At 41.3% G+C, this 21467-nt stretch overlaps 1 protein-coding gene across 1 annotated transcript in view; it reads right to left on the bottom strand.

Annotated features, from left to right (window-relative positions):
- Nucleotides 1-21467, bottom strand: part of LOC124051800 (netrin receptor UNC5D-like) — a 133529-nt gene that overhangs the window by 21216 nt on the left and 90846 nt on the right. Inside the window, exons 3-8 of the mRNA XM_046375478.1 lie at nt 17905-18048; nt 17570-17673; nt 4870-5044; nt 3653-3820; nt 2012-2176; nt 1685-1717 (exon numbers count right to left, since the gene is read on the bottom strand). Of these exons, the coding sequence (XP_046231434.1) occupies nt 1685-1717; nt 2012-2176; nt 3653-3820; nt 4870-5044; nt 17570-17673; nt 17905-18048 (789 nt within the window). The remainder of the gene's footprint in view (nt 1-1684; nt 1718-2011; nt 2177-3652; nt 3821-4869; nt 5045-17569; nt 17674-17904; nt 18049-21467) is intronic.

Raw genomic sequence — 21467 nt, 5'->3', positions numbered from 1 at the left:
CAGAATAAACTGAAAAACTGTGGTGCCGAGGAATATCAGCTGAGCTAAAGCTGTGAAAGTCTTTTATAGGAGGCAAGTCTACCTTGTTTTCAAACTACTTTAGCTTTAATTTATTTATTTATTTATGTTTTCTCTTCCTCGTCTGCCCAGCCTCCTGATGCACAGCTTCATTGTTCCATCCTGGAGTGTTAAAGCTGCTAATGAGGAACCTCGGAAGGAAGGCGATTATAATCAACTCAACACCTGACTGTCATTTCAAACGCTGCTTGGCTCTGGTGTTGGAGGCACTCTGCGTTCCACTGGGATAATGTGACAAAAGCAATTCATTAAATTAGCTCATCGGCAACAATTATGTTCTATCTGGTCCCACCAGTGCTGCGGCGTCCAGCTCCACAAAGAATAAGAATGAGTGGGGAACTAAAGGGGTTGCTAGCTTATTCTTAAAAGATAATGAGATCTGCGCTGAAACAGGACATGCAGGAAAAAATCCTCTAAGAAGCCTGAAGCTCAAATGAGGAGGAAATTGACAAAATATGCAAAGCGGCATTAACAGCTACAGTAGCAGGTTAATTGAGGGCTTGGGAGGTTTCAGCAGCATGGCCGTATTCTTTCCCCCCATTTCTGACAAACAAAAAATACATCTGTGTTAAAGTACAAGTAAGGAGAACATGTGCCCGTGGCTTAGCAGGTATCAAATAGTTATTTTCACTACACAGCAGTAATCAAGTCATAAAAGGGCCATTATATACTGGTAAACTACTGGCTGCTTGGTTAAAGATGTTATACCTGATGTGTTAAAAAACAATGGCGTCAGTGGTATTTCTGGTATTTTACATTAATTACTGCTAAAGTCCATTAATGATCCAGCAAACGGTAATTTCAAGAGTGAAAGGGATGCCATTTGTTGAGAAACAATCACAATTCTCCGTCTGAGCTTTTCAGCTGCCGTCATAAATATCTACAACACAAAAAAACACAGCAAGCCCGGAAATAAATTCTTTTAACCAAACATATTTCTCTTCTCACTTCTTAAAATATGTGCCAGTAAAGATACTGAAAAATGATTTGTATTTTCCAGTTGTTATTCATGTCCGTCAGAACATCTGTATCGGAAACACCTCGTCGCTATTTTAAGCATGGGAGGATTCACAATGAGTCATGCAGTGTGTTAGTTTTCATAACCACACCTGCCAAACGGAGTTATCCCTTTTATACCTCGGATACTTTACAGCCATCACAGTTTAAGTACTGTTTCCTATTTTAGGAACACTGCGCGCTCTTTGGGCCAAATTACTGACTTGTTAGGCTGAATCACCAGTTAGATATTTCTTTCACTTACTGTCACTTCACCATGATGAAGCAAACAAATGGCTGCTGCTGCTGAACCTCAATAAAAACACTGTGTTAGCTCTATCCTCTCTCATCAAACACGGAACAGCTCAGCAACAGCTGAAACAAGCAGCTCAAAGTGTAAGTAATTTTATCCCAGTGACACAAACTAGAGAAGCGAGGTTATCTGAAAAGACCCACAATCAGGATCAAGAACTGTATGGTCATTGTATTGACAACATTATTGCCCACCTTTCTCCACTCAGAATCAGGTATCCTCCCAGGCCATGGTTGTAGACAGTAATATCTTTGAAATAACATAATAATAAGAAATGAAAGCTGAGGAGAAACTCACCCTGTGGCTTAACATCATGCAGCAACTTTCGATCTGTAAAGACAGAGAAATGTCAGAATTTCGGTTTCTCTTATAACCTGTTTGAATACTACCAGACTTGTGTGTGTGTTACGTACGAGTTGTGGAGCGAATACGTAATGGAGATGAATGAGGGTGCCGGTAATGAGCATAATTATAATGACAATCATGATATAGCCCACACTGCCAAAAGTTATGAACAGTAAATCTATAATGACACAGTCCCTAAACACAAACGGGTTGACAGGAATGATGCTAAATCTTTTTCCTCATTGCTAACCAGTGGAAAGAGATGCAGATGTTACCCACTTTGTGTGCACAGGCCGCCGGTGCAGTTGTCCGTGGCCAGCGCCACCCCGTCACACAGCCGTCCTCCATGTTTGGGCTCCGGAGCCGTACACTCTCTGCTGCGCTGCCTCTCGCAGTCCGAACTACACACCGACCACTCGCTCCACTCGCCCCAGCTGCCGTCCACTGAGGGGAACCAGACACAAATACAAATGTTTAAGAACACGAGGATGCACATGCACAGATGAGCATAACGCACGGTGAGATACACAGGTAGATGGAAATAAAACAAAAACAAATGAAACGACAAGGACGTTCGGTTTTCTTATAGCAAATTCAGACATTAAGCCTGAGCTCATTCAGTTCAAAACTGACACACTGTCTGTAAAACTGCACTACTATCTGTGCAAACCATTTTCCTCCTCAGGGTGCTGGAATGTTTTGCTGTCTTGCTGACTTGGAGCACAAAGACACTTCTTATGCCACACTCCATCAAGTCTCCTTTCCACCTCCAAACGCTCTAAATGTTCCCTTCTTCCTGCTAATCTAAACGCAAATTCATCCCATTTATGTTGAAACGCAGATGCGGTGGAAAGAATTCTTCATGAGGAGGCAGTTGGCAAAGAGGAGATAATCTTTGGAGGAATGCACTGTCTTCCCCTGATAATTTTTTTTACTTCTTAAACCTCATGAGCATTTTCTTTTATAGTGGTGCTATGGCTGAAATCCTGCATTTGGGCTTGTCTAGGAAAAACACTTTGGCAAAGCAGATTACACAGAAGTTTTGATAACTGCTGCTCTGCTCTTTCTCTCACAACCTAAGATTCTGCCATTTGTTTTCCTTGCTCAGGTTCTCATTATCCTTTTATTTTTTTTCCTCTTTTTCTTCTCATTTCCTGTTTAATTAAGCTCAGCTGCATTAGATTGCAGCTACAAACCACGCTGTCAGTGTCAGCAGTGGACACATGTGATGCATTCACAGTGAGATGGAACTGCTTGAAAGGAGATGACCACTAGGTTCAAAACATGCCTCAAGATTTAGACTGACTTCCTGCATCCAAGCAGAGGTTACAAGTCATGCATTTAAATGTAAAATAAAACTATTAGGATCAAAATGTTTAGCCAAAGCTAAAACAGTCATCATGCAGAATGGCATATATGAGAATAATAAATGTAACTGCTCAGTCTTATAAAGTGACACACTGCTGTAGCAGCCAACAGAAAATAACAGAAAATGTTAAATAACAGATACTGTTTTTTTTTTTTTACTAAAATGTTAAACCTTCCTTTAATGTTAAAAAAAATCCCATTTAAAATAAAAGTGTTACCAAAATCAGCAAATAAACTTGCGCTTTTACACAGTAATCAGCATAGACCTCCGCAGCACTATAATCAGCGAGGTCCAGTCCTGAGAAAACATAGCTATCACGTTTTTTCTTCAGTGTTATGTGATTTCCTGTCAAGTGTGCATGCTCTTGCAGAGGTCCATTATTCTGCAGCACAGTACACTCAATGCTTTGAATCTCAAACGCACCCCTGCAGTCATTTTGAAGACAGAACGAGTAACTGAAAACTATGAGGTGGGAAGATGTTTCATAAAACCGAGTGTTTTAAAGCTTATGCACAAACACTAACAGAATGGAGACTCTGTAACATGCTTACCGGGACACAGTGTGCTGCAGGTGCTCTTCTGCACTGACATGCCCTCACAGAAAGCTCCCCCATTGAGAGGAGCTGGATTTGTGCAGGTGCGAGAACGTTTCTGCACACCGCGACCGCAGCGCACATTACAGGGAGACCAGTCGGTCCACGATGACCAGCCTCCATTCACTGCAAGAGCCAAAGGATGAAGGGAAAGGGATGAACAGCTGTTAACGTTCTGTGCTTATCAATATATTTTCTCTTATTAATAACAAGACCAGACTGACGCAATGGATGTTCACTCAAAGGTGGCCATGAGCATCTTGATTAGAAAAAAAGAATCCGAGGTGTCGTTACAAAGATGATCAAAGGTGTCTACACTCTTTTCTCTGATTTGTTGCCTAAAATAATGTGGGATGATTCACTAATCAGTTCATTTGCTGCCACGGCACAGGAAGAAATTCTGCGTTCTGCTGTTGTACATCTGTCTGAGACTATCAGGCGTAGTAGCCTGTCAGAGACTTCATTAGCATTAAGGAAATTAATGATTGATGGGCCTCAGCAACGGGGTGTCAGAAAGGATTAGACGAATTCCTACAGCTGCTAAATGTCCTCCCTAAAAAAAATAAAAACAATGGGCTGAAAGGTCAGTAAAATGAGCACTGAAAAACTCCAATTAACAAGGTGTTCCTCTGGTGTGAATGGAGGTGGTGCTAGTTTGACATTATAATTTCACTTATCCTCCTCTGTCTCTGCAGAGCTCTCTATGGGGCTATAAAAATACTGGAAACAGTGTCTGATGGCCTGCAGCTTTACAAAGCGTTCCGCACAAGGTGTGCGGTGCTGGCAGATAAAAATCGAGGAGTTGTGACAACCCACGTCACTGCCTTTCCACTATTAATAATTGAGTTCTTGTAAATATTGTGCCTGGGCCTCCTTGTTTTTACACACGAGGGATCACTTGCCAATTACCTGCTCATTAGACTCTTGTGTGAAGAAAGACCACACGCTGCGGTTTAGCAGTGCTTTTTACATTAATGACTTTGGGGAATTTGCTTATGGTGCTTATTTGACAGCCTACTTCTGTAGTGAAAATTGATATTTTCATGCAGACAAGAAAGCTGTTACACACTGTTTTGATTCCTAAGGAATTCTATCGCCTAGAGAGAATCAAACCTTTGGCACATTTTCATTGGAAAGTTATGAAAAAAAAGTGCATGTGCAATCCGATATCTCACCGTAGACTACAACGGTGGCCGTGGCACTGCGTCTCTTGGCCACAATGTTGCTGGCAATGCAGGTATAGTTTCCGGAATCAGACAGACGGGCTTCGGAGATGATGAGATTATGGTCGCCTCTCGTATCGATGGCACCTTCAGAGCTGAGAGGCTCTTCATTTTTTAGCCATTCCACCTGAAAACAGAAGAGCACATGAGTAATAAAAACAGCCTTGTTTACCCACCCACCCACCTTTTTGTCTATTGTACCCTCAAATGAGCTCAAGTATGCCTTCAACTGCAGCGCTCAGAGTATTCTGATGAATGGATTATCAAGTGGATGTTATTTAAATTGCATACTGTTACAAAATGTTTTCATACCCAACATACAACTACTCATAATTTGATTTATTTATAATATTTTTAATGGTTCAGAATGTTCCTGCCAGAGTCCTAATGAATACCAAAAGAACTGAATAAATCACACCATTTTCCCCAGGACTCTTCACTGGCTTCTAGTGTGTCAGGAAACGGAGTTTAATGTGCTGCTGCTGCTTGTATATGAATATCTCAGTGGCTTAGGAACGAAATCTGAATCTTCTGCCATACTGAACCCTCTCAGCATTTCAGGTCGACAGGCTGCTAACTGTTCCCCGAGTGAAAAGTAAACATTTACAAGCAGAGAGCTGAAACAAACCTCCAGAGGATATTAGACTTGCTGCAACTTTGACCACTTTTAATTCCAGGTTAAAAACTTTGATGTTCTGCACTGCCTTTGATTTAAGAGTACTTAAATATTCATTATGACCCATCTTGCCCTCCTATCCTGTATTTATGTCTTTCCTCTACCTCCTGCTTTAATTTCTTTTTTTAAAAAGGGCTTCATTCTTTCAACGTTTTCATCATGTTTTCTTTATTTTTTGTTTTAATGCATTATGTAACGCGCCTTGGGTATGACATGAACAATGCTAAACTTACCCAGCTTGTATTGAGAATTAACAAAGAACATCTCTAGAGGTGGTTAGGTAATGTTGATCTGCTTCCGTTGTACATAGTACATGTTATGCAGTGTTGTTAAATGATGTTGAATCACACACAGCAGCAATGAAAGACTATTTAATGAAAACATGTATCTCCATGGTAACCTTTCAGTGCAACTTACTGATTTTCTATTTACAATACAGAGGATTTATTACAGTATGAGAGGGCTCACTCCAGCACACTGAGATCTGTCATAGCCTTTGCATATATTTGTGTTTATTTTCACATGCACCGATCAGCCATGACATTAAAACCACGGACAGATGAAGTAAATAAAATTAGTCATCTGTTTACAACGCAGTGTTCTGAGGGGAAACCTTGGCTCCTGGCTATCATGTGGATGTTTGACAAACACCGCCCACCTAAACACTGCAGACCAAATACAGCAGCAGCCTCCCCCCAGCGGGACCATGTAGCACGTCACATTTCGAAAACCAGCTCAGAATTGTCTCAAGGACCACAACAATGGCCTGCAGCTTCCCAGATCCTAACCTGATGGAAAATCTGTGGGATGCTGAATCCACCCTCCCACCTGGAGGCTCCACAGGCAATGCACAGGACCCAAAGGATCCAACAGTCTGATGCCACCGACCACAACATACCCCCAGAGGTCCTGTGTTCCTTCACCTGACAGGTCAGAGCCGTTTTGGCAGCACAAAGAGGACGTACAAAATATTGAGCAGGTGGTTTTGATGTTGCGGCTGATCGCTGTAGCAGTCGCTAAAGGCACGATGTGAGTACAGTGAGTGAAAGTGATCCTTAAGACTAAATACTTTTATCTCTATTATTTCTCTGGTATCTCACTACGTTTACCATCAGTGAGGAGACACGTGCTTAGTGCAAGATTAGGGCTTTGTGGACAAGGTATAACATAAATGATATCCAGTTGGAGAGAGTGATGCAGCAGGTACGGCACATCTTCTATCATTACCAATTCAGTGGCCGTGTAGTGAGTGAGAGAAATAAGGAACTATAGAATAAAGGACGCTCTGTTGATGCTCCTCTCCTCGCATGACTGGTCCCGTAAATTGCTATTAATGTGCCACTGACTTGAGCTTTTCATTGAGAGAGACGAGCTGTGGCATGAGGGAGTGGGGTTTGATTTATGGCAGTGTATTTGAGGATTAAAAACTCCGCCCCACCGGGAGCTCCATGTGTTTGTGCTTGAGGTTGTACTCGCTTGTGTGTGTGTGTGTGTGTGTGTGTGTATGTGTTTGTGGAGAGTGTCCATTTGCCAAGGGAATATAACAAGAGCCAACAAACTCAGAGATTGCTTTGCTCTTTCAGAGCACCCTGGATGAAAAAATTGAGCTGGGAAATCAATAAATCAGGAGTCATGTTGTCACAAGTATTTTTTTTCCCTCCTTTTGATGGCCCAAGAAGTCTTTCATCATCTGCCTTTAATTTGACTTTTTTCATCATTTGGCTCCACAGCTTTCAAGACAACCAAACCGACCACACTGGTGGGCTGAATCGGTCATTCTGTCAGTGCTTGTCTTTATATTTTTACCTCTCACTATTTCACACGTTCAATGTCTAATCAGCCCCTGTGTTGTTGTTCATGCTGTGTTACATTCTCCACAGCTGCTACCATCAATCTCCTCTATTACGGAAGCAGTCAGTTTCAACCTTCCTTGGCTAAAAAAACAAAAAAAACCAAACAAAAAAACAGTGCAATTTTCTCTTTTAATCACACGAAATTCACCTTTATCTTGTGATTTCTTCATGGATTATTGTTTTTGCTTCAAGCACTGCCACACTATCTACCTACCCATCTATCTATAGAGCTTTTATTGTCTTAGAAATCTACTCTGGTAAGGTCTGGTACACAGCTGTTCTTCCTCTGACTGTGTAAAGCTCACCTTCTCTAATCGACTGCAGCTCTATCCAGTATCTGGGAAGTAGGGAATTAACCTTGACAAGGAGGAGATTTGTGCTTCATCACCCTCTCTCCAAATACTGCAGCCTCTTTCACAAAAATGGTGTCAGAGGTGAGTTCTGTCGTCTCCACCGGGGTCATATTATTCATGGTCTGTGTGTTGCCTGCGGTATTCGGAAAGACTTACCCTCAAAGTAATCTGTAATGTCGGACTAAACATCTCTGATGTTTGAACCCAAAAGAACAACTCTGAGGCCGAGGCGAATAAATGGGAAAAAGTCAAACCCAGGGAGGCAGCGGGGAAGACGAGGCAAACTCGTCCGATACGGGATCGCTGGAGCAAGCAGGTGGTCCAAAAGGCAGGCAAGGAGCCATAGCAGGCAAAACTCAGGCAGGCAGAAAACGTGGCGAGATGAGAGAGACAGAAGCTTAACAGACAATTTGTCACGGAATGAATGGCTGAGAGGGTTGGTGCATATACTATATGCTACTTGGCTGGTGGGGAATTGGTCGCAGGTGGGAGGTCAGGTGATGAGGAATGGCAGAAACATAGAAACATGGGGGTGGGGGGGCAGTATCTACAGCAAAGTAAGTAGAAAAAAAATAGCGGAGGAGGAAGACGTGATAGGAGAAATTGGCAGAAACCGGGACAGACAAAGCCTTTGGAAGCTGAGCTGATAATGAGTCCACGGCTGAACTTTCTGAACTGACTGAGAGGTTATCTGGTGTTATACAAGCAACAAATTACATTTAGAGGAAGGTTCATAACGCAGATCCAGTTTTATATTGCTTTTATTTTATATCTTCACTCTCAATAAAATGCAGACTATTTTTACTTAACTGGGTCTGTGTTGTTGTGAGAAGAGGTCACATTAATCAGATGGGGATTAAGTCACTGGTCACCGACTATTAGATACGAAAAACAACTTATATTATTATACAAGTTCAGTGCTGTAAGGTCAGTTTTGCTACTACAGACACTGTTTAACAATTCAAACACAAATTGCTACCATACCTCTATAGCTTATGATATCAAATTACTTGAAAATATACTTCAATTTATTCTGGAAAGGAAAAAAAACAACTAAAGGCTGCAGGCGATTATAAACTAGTGTGGTGGTAAAACATAATGTGGCAAATTCACTGAATTGAAAATTAACCCTCAACCCTTGGTTCTCCTCCCGACATGTATTCAGATGGGATGCAAATTTATAGAGCAGTGCCAAAATTGAACTTGACAGCTACCAAGATTTAACCATTATGTTGTGTAAATTAAATATATTTCAACATTTAGTGGATAACACATCACCTCAGAGAATACAGAACAAAACTAAACGCACTGCCTGAAGTAAAAGATTTCAGACATTCCACATATTAAACACATTTTTTTTCCAATGACAAACCTAATTTCTATCACAATATAGCAAGTAAAAGTAATGAGCTGAATAAATGTGCAACTACCGTCTATTTTGCAGCTATTTTTCATTAATCAGTTCAAGATCAAGATCAAGATCAAAATAAACTTTACTGTCCCACACGTGGGAAATGTGTCTTGGGCTCTTCCTCCTGTGGAACAGCCGCACACACGACAATACAAATCCACAGCATTCAAATCCTGAATGACCCTGATACTACAGCTCATGACATCGTACCCCTCAGGTTTCATGCAACCATTCTGCAATGTGTACACAAGTAACAACAAATACATTGACAGAAAGAGCAAAGAAGTATTTTTTTTTTTTTTTACTCATTTACCACAAAGAGGGCGGCACGGTGGTGCAGTGGTTAGCACTATCGCCTCATAGCAAGAGGGTCCCAGGTTCGAATCCCGGTCTGGGCCCTTCTATGTGGAGTTTGCATGTTCTCCCTGTGCCTGCATGGGTTTTCTCCGGGTACTCCGGCTTCCTCCCACAACACCAAAAACATGCACATTAGGTTAATTGGCTACTCTAAAATGCCCCTAGGTGTGAGTGTGAGAGTGTGTGGTTGTTTGTCTTTGTGTGTTGGCCCTGCGATTGACTGGCGACCAGTCCAGGGTGAACCCCGCCTCTCGCCCGTAGTCAGCTGGGATAGACTCCAGCTCCCCCGCGACCCTGACGGATAAGCGGTATAGAAAATGGATGGATTTACCACAAAGACTGAAGTAAATTTGTGTTTCTAATAAACCTGTTAGTGTGCTTTCTAATGGTGGCGGTGAGCAAAAGAACAGGGATACCTTAAGATATAGTACAATCCAATACAGTACAATTAATGAATTACCTTATGAAGGTCATCTGACAACAAAAGGTTAGCATTATAAATTTCATTATGGTCATTTTATTGCAGATGAATTGAACTGCATTACATGATACTGCAGGTAATGTAACATAAATATAAATTACACTAAAGACACAAAAGATGCTGCATTATGAAATGCCAGAAGAGGGGGAGGGCGAGCAATCAACCTTTCATAACATTTTATGACTGTAATACTAAGCATGAAAAAGGAAGGAGGAAAGCGGAGGAAAGTTATTGGACACAGAGTCCAGGTGGGATTGGATCCTTGCCAGTAAGGAGGCACACCTGACCGCTGAACCAGCTCAAGGCACAGCAATTTTTAACAGAATTATGCTGCATTCTCCATGGAGGCACAATACAAACAGCAGGTAGATGGTAGATAGTTGAGGTGCTATGTCTCTTTCTGTAATGCAGCTTCTCTGACAAACCTGTCTCTTCTGTTGCGGTTTTAAACCATGATCCCTGTCCTAATACTGTACAATCCCCATGTGCAGCATCTCATACAGTTTATGTCAATACAACACCATTCATCAGGCTCATGGCTGTAATCAAAACATCCATCCATCCATTTTCTATACCACTTATCTGTCTGGGTTGCGGGGGAGCTGGAGTCTCTCCCAGCTGACTACAGGTGAGAGGTGGGATACAACCTGGACTGGTCGCCAGTCAATCGCAGGGCTGACACACAAAGACATACAACCACACACTCTCACACTCACACCTAGGGGCAATGTAGAGTAGCCAATTAACCTAATGTGCATGTTTTTGGGATTGTGGGAGGAAGCCAGGCACAGGGAGAACATGCAAACTCCACATAGAAGGGCCAGACCCACATGAAAGCTCACAGTTTCACTATAACATAAAATAAATGTAAACAAGAAAGATTTATTACCCAGTGTAATAAATAATAAAAAATCTGCTTAAATCAATCACTGCGGTGTTTCCAAAGGCTGACTGAAGGAGGGCGGCTGCAGTCCGGACTTCTGGGAATCTCATCTGAGCCTGTTCGGTGGCAGAAACATGCACTATTTAAGTGTTCTTTATGTCTGCCAGGACCTTGAAACCACACTTAAAAATACAACAACTTTCTAATCAATCCGTTTTAGTTGGTATCGATAACAAGCGAGCTGCGTTTGAGTGTTGAAGTATCGATTACTGCGGCATCGATCAGCCCTTCACCGAGGATCATTCACTCACCTTCTCTGCAATACTCTTGAATTGTGTGGGCCGTTATGTGTTTGTGGCTCTCTGCCCCTGTTGCCAAATATTGGCTCTGTGTTGTACTGAGGCTATACTGTATATATTGTTGTTGTTTGTCACCTAGCTTCATTTGTATTATATTACTTGTTTTATTGGTTTAATTAGCCTGTGTGCACAAGTCACAGACATTTTCAAAGCATGTGTGTGACGAATACTTTGCTGCTCTGCCAAACGTTCCCTGTGTGTTTGTGGAAACGCAGAGAAAGACTTTGGCTGCTTTTTTTTGGCTTTTCCTTGGCCATGACAAAGATGGAGCATGCAGATGCAGCCACTGGTAGCTCCTTCAAATTTGCTCAATTTCTGTTAAAGTTATTTTTTGTCTTACCTGTGATAGAAATACACTCACTGGTATTGATGTACGAGGTGAAGTGTTTGCAATAAGAGGACTTTTTTGAGGGCAATCAGTGCCCAGGGAACCTTTTGACAATTCAACCAGACCAGCTGACCAGCTGAACTGCCACGGGAGGAGAGGAAAGAGAGCCAGGATGGGAGCCATGTTTGACTTAAGACTGCTTCCTGGTTACTGTCCAGTTGCAGGAAAACAAAATGGATGACATGAGACCCTGTCTCTACACAAACCTGTCTCCATCACAACATCCTGGATCAAGCTGTTGCACTCGATGGATGAAATTATCGGTTGGGAGCCGAAGAGTCCAGTCTGACTGTGTTTCCATTATTGACGCCTGGTGCTCAAATGCAGATGATGGACAGCATTTCCCAGGGATGTCAGACTTTTAATGATAAGATGCCGACCATATTATCAACACCATCTTGTTGCAGCTGCTTACATTCACACTGACACAAATTTATAAAATGCTCTACAGAATTATTTCCTGTATATGTGGAGATAAATAATTGTATATATATTGCTTTGTTTTATTCATATTCAATCAATCGATTATTCTAAATTTAACTACCTGTGTGTACTGTATGTTCCATATATGTAGCATGAAGGGGACTGCAAACGTTCATTTCGTTGTGCAGCCCAATGTTGAAAAAGGACAAATAAATAAATTGTATAAAAAAAGTAAAAGAATGTGAACATTTCTTTAGAGAAGCTCATGGACTACCTCAAGGCCGGTTGATTCTGATTCCTAATCAACGTGAGACACGTGTAGCCAGGTATACTGAAGACGACAACAACTGAGGCTGTTAAATGAATTTCTTTCAATTGTCAAATTTGCTCCGTGAAAGGGCAAATGACCTCAGTGAGCAAAAAGGAAGAACAGAACAGAAATAGAAAAGTGTTGACTTCTTTACACAGTATAACAGCCTTAGTTAGTTATTATCTTTGTCAGTGTAACTAACCACGTAATTTTCCCTCTCTTCTTTCTTCTGTGGTGGTGAGCATTCGCTTTTTGGCGCCCTTGTCTCCGAGACTCCTGACTGTAAAGTAAATTAAAATAATCGTCTTGTCGTTTGGTTTGTTTTCCCATCTCATGTTTTTGCTTTGATTTATCTCCCTCACTCTTCCCCTCCTTTTACCCTCTTTCAGTGTTCGCTGCAGGAAGTATATAAACCCAGAGTGTGATTTGCATTCTGCATCGGTCCTTGAGTCTCCCCTTCGGGGGAAAGCGATAGAGAGATGCACATGCTGATGAGAAGGCAGGGACAGGACAGACTCAAACGAGTCTGATAAGCCAGTGCCTGGGGAGGACAGGAAACGGATTTGCTTAATTGGCAGATTTGTTCCACTTAGATAGCAGCAACCAGTGTTGAGCTACAACACACCTAAACCAGTCAACCAGGCCTTACGGCAGCCCGCTGGTGGAGGGGTTGTGAGATGTCAAGGTCACTATGTTGCCCGTTAAACAACAGCTAATTTAAACTGAAAACCGATCTGCACTGTGTCCCTCTCATAGTTTTTTTACTGCAACTTTAGCCTTGCTTTTAGCAGTTTCTGTCTTGCTTGTTCATTTCCAGCCAGAGCAGAGAGAGCAAATGAAATGAGCTCATGATATATTGAAGGCTGCATCAAATGGTCAGCAGGGGGTCTGTGAACCATGCAGCAGAGATTCATTTCTCTGATAGCTTCAAGCTGTTTGAGGAGGTTCAGATGAGACAGCAAACAGGCTTCGAGCACTCTGCGTCTATGTGCAGAAAGGTATCATCTCGCACTTGACTCACGAAAAAAGTGCGTCCTGTTCAAGCCATTCAAATTCCTCCCTGCATCAGGCTTAAACATCCAATTATTCTGTAAGAAAATGTAATGACCCACATTTACAATCATTTAAATGGGAAGTGAAAGCGACATGAAGACGATCACAAAGCATCGCAGTAGGTTTTGTTCCATCTGATTCAATTAAGGTTGAGTTTCATTAGCGAGCGCCCTCCTCCTTTCACTTCCCTCACGCCTGCACCCTCTCCACCTCCCCTCAGTCATCTATGGCCTTTTCTCAATGCAACAATGACTTTCATGAAATCACATTAAACAAATGAGCTCTCCAAATCTGACAGCAGCGTATTCTACAGGCGGGGGCGGCTAAACCCTTGTTTTGTCCTTGGTTTATCTCTTTGCCATCTCTGGAAATGTTATGTTCATCAGTGAATAATTACATTTTAAGTACTTCAAATGACTTTGCATGAGAGGTTTGATGATTAATTATGCTTGGTAAAGAATACTTTGGCGGTTAATGTGCGGCTAATGATTGTAAAACAGTTTTGTTTTGTTTTTTTCTGAAGTTGTTCGATACATTCTGTGTCTCTCCACCACTGAACCTTTAACCTTTAAAAGCAGAGCCACAATTTTCATTGATTTGGCTGGATGTCACTTAAAGCCAGCCGTGTGATCAATGCCTGACAGTTTCCTCCTGAAGTCAGACTTTAACATGAACATTCCCACATCCTGGATAAGACTTTCCTCTCTGAGAGAAAAACCTTCTTTATTGGTTATTTTATAAATTTGAGGCGTGGAAATTGTTGGTGCATGTTTCAGTTGATATTTTTTGAAGATTTCCAATTGTCTTTGCACTGCTTTGTCCAGCTTTCAGCTGCTGCGCCTCGTTAGTCATTAGCAGTTCTTTCCAGAATAATATCCCACAGTGACAAATAAAAATAAAAAGTAAATAAATAAAAAGTTCAGTCATGTGACGGAAAATGAAGTTTCCCAGACTATTCTGATGGTGCGCAAATCGTTTTCTTAGGGTTGCACTCATTATGCAGTCATTACTAATGGACATGGTCTTTATTCTCTGCTGATTTTAAATTTTAGCAGAGACTTTATTCTTTTCAAGTTGAACTGCCATTCGAGTTTGGCCTCCCACACGACAGCCTTTCGGACAAATCAAAAAAGCAACAGCGACTTTGTCAGTGTAACGTCTTGCAGGGCACATAAATTAATAGAATTTAAGTATCCGCGTCCAATCCGTCCAATCCTGCGCTGTCAAAAGCACAAACTTCTCGCAATATTCTCCACAAAGCTGCATGCTTCCTTCTGTGCAGTGATAGATAGTTTCAACACGATACTGCACACAACAAGCTCTACAGATCATCTTGAGGTCACAATTTAAGATTTCTGTTGAGCTTCTCAAATGTATTGTTTTGGGTGCTGTGAGGACTAGAAACAAAGTGTTGTTACCTCATATTCAAGAGAAGGCAGACACCTCTGGAGCCCATATGTCCCAAACTCTGCAACTCACATTTGAACAATAGATAGTTTTGATTTTGGGATGAACTGATCCTTTAAGAAAAGCGATGATGTAACTATTTTGCTCTGATCAGAGTGAATAATGTATGACTTCAACATTACACTGAATATAATCTGCATTGTAAACTGCTTCCTGTCTATTAAAAGCGCGGCCAAGTTAAAAGATTTGGCCAACTTGACTCTTGTCACCAATAAACTGAAGTGGATTTAAGCTGTTTTACTATAACATATTCTCCATGGTCTGACTTCAAGTGTGCACAGATTATTGCCTCTATCACTGCTGGGACAGATAGTGCGGCATTCTTCATTAACATCCCACACAGCAGCCCAGAAAACTCCTGGGTGGCTTAGTAACAGCGAGATGCGGATAAAGTTCTTCGCTCTCTCACTGTTCGTGTTGCCTCCGACAACATGAAGAGAGCAGCGACATAAGGGGATTTCGAGCTGTAAAGCGGTTGTGTTTTAAAACAGCATGCAAAGTTGGAACTCATTGCATTTGCATCTTGTCAGCGGAGCGTTTATTGTCAGCTCCCGAAATTAACTGTTTGCATTTCCTCAACGACACAAGTATTAATTTCCATCAGGATCAGCTGAAACTGGCAGAAGAAGAACGAAAGATTTAAATAAATGTCATGACCAAAATAAACATGCTTGAGAATACAAACGGAGTTGAACAGATCACACTGCATCATGACCTCGATTCCTCACACTGAAACTGTAGCCGAGCTGCGGCGTCTGTCTGAGCCAAATTTCACAACGCTGGTTACAGAAAAGGCTTTAACCTCTTAGCAATGCCTAAAGTCACGAAAAGAGGAAAGTACAGTCACATGCCCATCTCCGAGTGAGTACTTCTCTCCCAGCGCAAGTCATACTAGAGGGAGCTGGATTTGTCCCTGCATTATTTACTATTACCATTCTCTTTGTTAGCCAGAGGCACATTAATGAATGCATGAGGAGTTGCCTATTTGATGACCACAATGCATGGGGGAGACTCGTGGTACACCGATGCTCCATTTGTGTGAGCTGAATCATTCATCAAACACACACACACACACACACACATAATGCACAAACAGAATTTTACGTGCTTCATGTGTCCTGTGGAAGGGGTCCATGGTGATCTTTAAGGAGTCTTAAAGCCCCAATCTGCATTCTTTTTTTGTGATCGATGTTTTATTGATACGACGACGATACGATTGCAGGTACATATTCACACACAAGTGCTGAGTTTAAGCCTGAATTTAAGACTTTTTATAAAGTCTTTCAGTGTGAAGACAAGCTTCAGTCTGAAGACTCATAAACTTGTGGCAATTTGGCATAAAGTAAATAATATCAGAGATTTACCCTGAATTACCAGTGTTTTACAGATTTACACATTGTGATGCAGTTGGCTACTTCACTTTAGAAATTTCTGCAACCTTTTTATTTTTTTGTTTTTTTGTTTATTTATTTATTTTTTTTAAATGTCATGGCCCAACCAGGATTGAGCAACTTGAGTCAGAATCAAATGACTGCTGCTGGGTTGTTTGGTCACCAATGAAGTCAGATCAAAACACCCACACAGTCCCAATGAAGAAGGCAGGGTTTTTGTGGGGCAGACTCTTGATGAATACGACTGAAAGCTCTTATTCATTTTTTTAACCTTTATTGTTGCTTACAAAAAAATGAATGACTCAGGGAAATGCTTACGATTTGAAACCTTCAGGGCCTTTGAAGCTGCATTCTGCTCTTCCGTCTCATCGTTGATTCATAGCAAACCCAGCGAAAAAGAGCAGAACTTCCCAGTCAGTCTGAATGCACTGAATGAAATTCAAACGCTTGACTTTCATCGTATGATATTGCTGCCGCTTACGGTGGTGAAGCTTTACCTGTTAGTACCATGAAGCTTTGAAAACTAATTAGTGAGTGTATCTACAGGCCTATCAGTCATTTGGGGAGCAGCAGAAGGGTTCTGGTCCCGCGCTTTGAAATTTGCTGTGAGGGCTGTCATTTTGTTTACGTATGAATCACGAAATGTGTCTTTAAGCAAACGTAAAGCTTCAGATGCTTGGGCACACAGACTCTGATATTGACATATCTGCCTACTGAGCTTTCACATGGAGGCACACAGCCTCAGAGCGCAGCGCAACACACACCACTCAACAGGACTGTCCACAAGAACCTCATTTTATATTCATAGTAAAAGTTAAAATGGCAACGGCAGCCTCTCTTTCTCCGATACACACACACACACACACACATTCAGACTCTGAGGGGGGAGAGGGTGAAATGAATACAGGACATATAAATAAGTCATAGCTGTTCATCCTTTTACCAGGGAACACAGATATCGTAGCGTTGCACATGGATAGACATTACTGCCAGTACTGTATATGAATGATCACTCTAACTCCAACACACAAAACAAATGACGTCTTCAGCTCATCAACTGCAGCTCTGGCTTGTACTAAAATGAAAAGGAAAGAGCTGATGTGTCCATGGCTGCAGAGTAACAAGCAGACAAGACATAGTAGAATAAAAACAAGTTTTACACTTTAAAGTAAACCACACACATGACTGCTCCTCCCCAGGCAACACAGAAGAAAATGTTACTTGTTTGAAGTGCAAGGAACCCTCACCTCAGCCACAGGCACTCCCTCTGGGGGCCGACAGTGCAGCACAATCATGCCATTCAGAGGCACCTCGGTGCCTTGGGGGTCCTGCTCAAAGTTCTTCCTCAGGTCTAAGGCAGAGAATAAACAGCCTGCATTAAAGAACACCAACAACAGTACATAGGAGCACCAAAAAAAATGCAGTTTATTTCATGTGTGACCTTCTCTCCTCGCACACACATACATGAACATGAAAGACAAATGATGCCTTCTACAAAATCAACGAGCCAGTTTGAAAAAGAATAACCTTTACAGAGACAATAAGGTCAGCGTGGTATCAAAGTGACACAGAAGAGGCTTACAGGCGATGCGGACAGTTGCCTTGCGGCTCTTGGAGGTTCCCAGGTGGCTCCAGGCGACACACAGACACCAGTAATCCTCTGGGCCATGAAAGTCCTCTACCTGCTGACGTGACACGTTGATCATGACCTCGCGGATCTTCAGCCCTGCAGACAAGATGGCAGATTGCTTTCATTACATCACAGAGATGATCAATCAAAGAGATGAAGATTTGTAGGGACTGGCTGGTGAGTCAAATTTGAATCTGATAAGATTATCAGCAGTAAACAGAACTGCCAAGAGGAGAAGGAGGAGAGAATGTTAGTCAAACCAAATCAATTTCAGAGATTTTGTTTAATTTGTACTGTGTACTTCCATCCAGCTGACCACTTCAAAGTAAATACTAATATTCATGGAATTACTGCTCTTCTAACTTGTTAAAAGTTCAGTAAAAGATGTCCAGCAATGCAAAAGAAATTGTTAGTGAGCCCTTATATCTTCTTTAAAACATAATCCATTTAGACAGAAGTGACACTAAATGCTTTCCATTGGAGGCGTTAACTGAGAGGAGGACCACATCAGCCACTTTTTTGTTTTAAGGAGAGACAATGATGAGCATTCATCTTTTTTTTTCTTTAAAACATTTGGGAAGGTGGGTGGGGGAACTATAATTTACGGTAGAAAAGAAAATCAAAACAACACAATTAAATACTGCATCCGAGCACAGATACACCCAATGACAATCAAATCTTCTATTTCTGCAGCAAACTTGGACTTAATGTCACACGGGTCAGTCGTTAATATCCGTGCATTGTCTGTAATAATGAGCTGGGTGTGAGATGAACATTTTCATAGACAACTGATGGGAATTTAAAAGCCTGGTGTTTCAATTAAGCAAGACCAAGCTTAAAAGATGACAGGCCTGGACCATTAATGTATGATAGGTGGCTTTATTGGGTATCTGGAAAATTGCAGCTTTCAACCAACATATGTGATGTCTGTCTGGCACAGCAGAAACCCGAATTTCTGCCAGCCAACTTGAATAGACTTATTAATATGTGAATACAGAGCGACAAAGAGCTAATGTTTGGTGTCGAGTACTTGACCTTGTCACTCCTCACAGCATACAATAAAGAATGCAAAGAGCGGGACTGGAAAGCTACCATAACGAATACCCACCCCCTCAAAGAAAACTAATATTAGTGCTAATCAGTGGATTCAGGGTGAAGGTGTTGCTGAATAACTTGACTGTATGAGCAGCTGAGATGCAACGTTAAATACAACCTAATTGTGTTTTATGCCTTATAGTAAGTTTAGTTTGAGTTATAATTCTTAAGATTTAACTCCTGGTTGATTTGGCAACATCAGTGGGTACTGGTGCAAAGAGCCAGTGAGGATCAATAGGACAGAAAACACTCCTCGAGCAGATACGGTATCAGAAACAGAAAGGTAAGTAGTGTAATCGTTCACAGTCCAGAGAAAAAACATCTGTTTTAATAAAGAAAAAAGTCACTCGGTTATTGGCGGTTACCCACCTGATGCCTCCTATCACCTGCAACTGTATCGAACTGTGGTAGGCTCTTCTTGTTCCATTATTCTTGTCTATGTTTTAAAGCTGATCAGATGCCCAAAAAAATGCCAAGAAATGACCTTACAGTACACACTGCATTTCCTGTGACTGCTTTACGGTAAAAAGCACCTTGTCTTTTACTAGTTGAACGCTTTAAACACGCTTGCAGCAGTAGAATGTTTTGGGTTTGGGGTCATTTGCAGTAACTCAGAGCTCTGATACAGCTAGAGGAGATTTAACAGCAAACAGGGAGGATAATAAAATCAACTAAAATTTCAAACAGCAAAGCTGAATTACATGCTGGGTCATTCGGTCACTCGGATAATGTAATGCCAATATGTTCATAAATGACTTCAGAAATAACATGTAGTGTTTCTGCATGAAAATGACTAAAACCAGAACAGAAAAACCAGAGAGATGTATTATTTCATTTAAGGTTACCGTTGTGTTTCATTTGGTTGCCTGTGACTATACAGAGACAGAGTCAGAGGGTGAAGAAGGAAGTCCATGAATGTGACTAAACGGAATATGAACATTAACAAAACATTACTTCACCTGTCATATTTCTGCTTGAATCACGTCAGATAGCTCGCCATCGGAGACGGCGGTTGTCTAACAACTCCCATGATCCCACGCCACTTAAATCTTTTGCTTTGTTTTACAGTGCATTTAAATCTAACATGTCTGGTACCTTATAATAATCCTGTACCCTTTTCCGAAGGCAGCAAATCAATAAAAGTTGTACTGTACACTGATTTTTGGAACAGCTAACAAGTCATGCCTAACAACATCTCACAGCAGCTGTTCAAAAATCACTTTAAAGCTTGGTCTCTTGTGGCTTATTGCTTAATTAAGCAGCCCTACACTTGTAGAAGAGTTGTCTCTCTACAGGCTCTGCCATCATGCCGTACACCGCAGACAGCAGCTTAGACATGGGCTGGGATTAAATGAAAACTAATAATATGAAATGAAAGGTTATCAAAGGGAGCCTAATGAAGTAATGTAAAACAGGAATGTTCTCCGAAGACACTGTAATCCTCCGCAGTAACTGACTGATATTATGTACAATAAACACACACCACTCCATCAACGCCTCCTTTCCACCGCCACAAATTAGAGACTTAATCAACATGCCTGATTAAGTGAGAGTGAGGCAGATTTAGCTTCGGAATATAAAAACACAAGACTGTACTCGAGTGAGGGGGCAAATGTGTCATCACCACATGAGAAATATGCAGTGCTAGTGAGTCCGATTCTTTGGGCTCAATGCGGCAAACATCCAGGGACGAATTATTTGAACATAAAAAGAAAACGCACTGTAAAATAAAAACAGCATGTGATTTTTTTTTTCAGCAATATTTGTTTTCTTCCTGACGTGACACCCAAGAAACATCAGAATTTATTCTCAATGAAATCACTCGGTGAAATCAAAAACACATGTGGAAGAATTCACTCATAGAGCCAGTGAAGTCAACAGCCATGTGCTCAGACACCATATAAAAGGTCACCTTATGTCTTATAAACATCAGGCTTGGCTCATCCTCATCAGGTTATTTAACACAATGAATTCAGGGGGATTAAATTCACATAACCGTGTTAAGTTCAATATTCAGACATTTAATTGCACTTCTGCGGTTTTGACCAAATTAGCTGCACTGTGCAGGATAAAGCTTGACAGATGTGCTACGGGTATAATGTTCAATTCGTGTTCAGGTATTGAAGTCTGGCACTGCGCACCACCTGTTTCAAAAGTGCATACAAAGAGAAGTTTTAAGATTTTTGTCAATAAATATCTTATTTTTCCCCCAAACCAACAGACATTCTAGACCCAAAGAAACAGTGTAAAAATCATTAAATATGGCCTAATGAAGTAATGACTTGTATTTCCCACAACTACCTCCCATTCTGTTTGAGCATTTCATGTGCACCCAGACTCTTCATAGCCTGGGTCCAAATACAGCTTTTATTTTGACTCAGTTTGTTTTGTTTTTTTCTGTTTTTTTCACTCAATGTTGT

This window comes from Scatophagus argus, chromosome 20 (genome assembly GCF_020382885.2).
Source record: "Scatophagus argus isolate fScaArg1 chromosome 20, fScaArg1.pri, whole genome shotgun sequence".
In the NCBI taxonomy this organism is placed as follows: Eukaryota; Metazoa; Chordata; class Actinopteri; family Scatophagidae; genus Scatophagus; species Scatophagus argus.
This window is presented reverse-complemented; position numbering and strand designations above follow the sequence as displayed.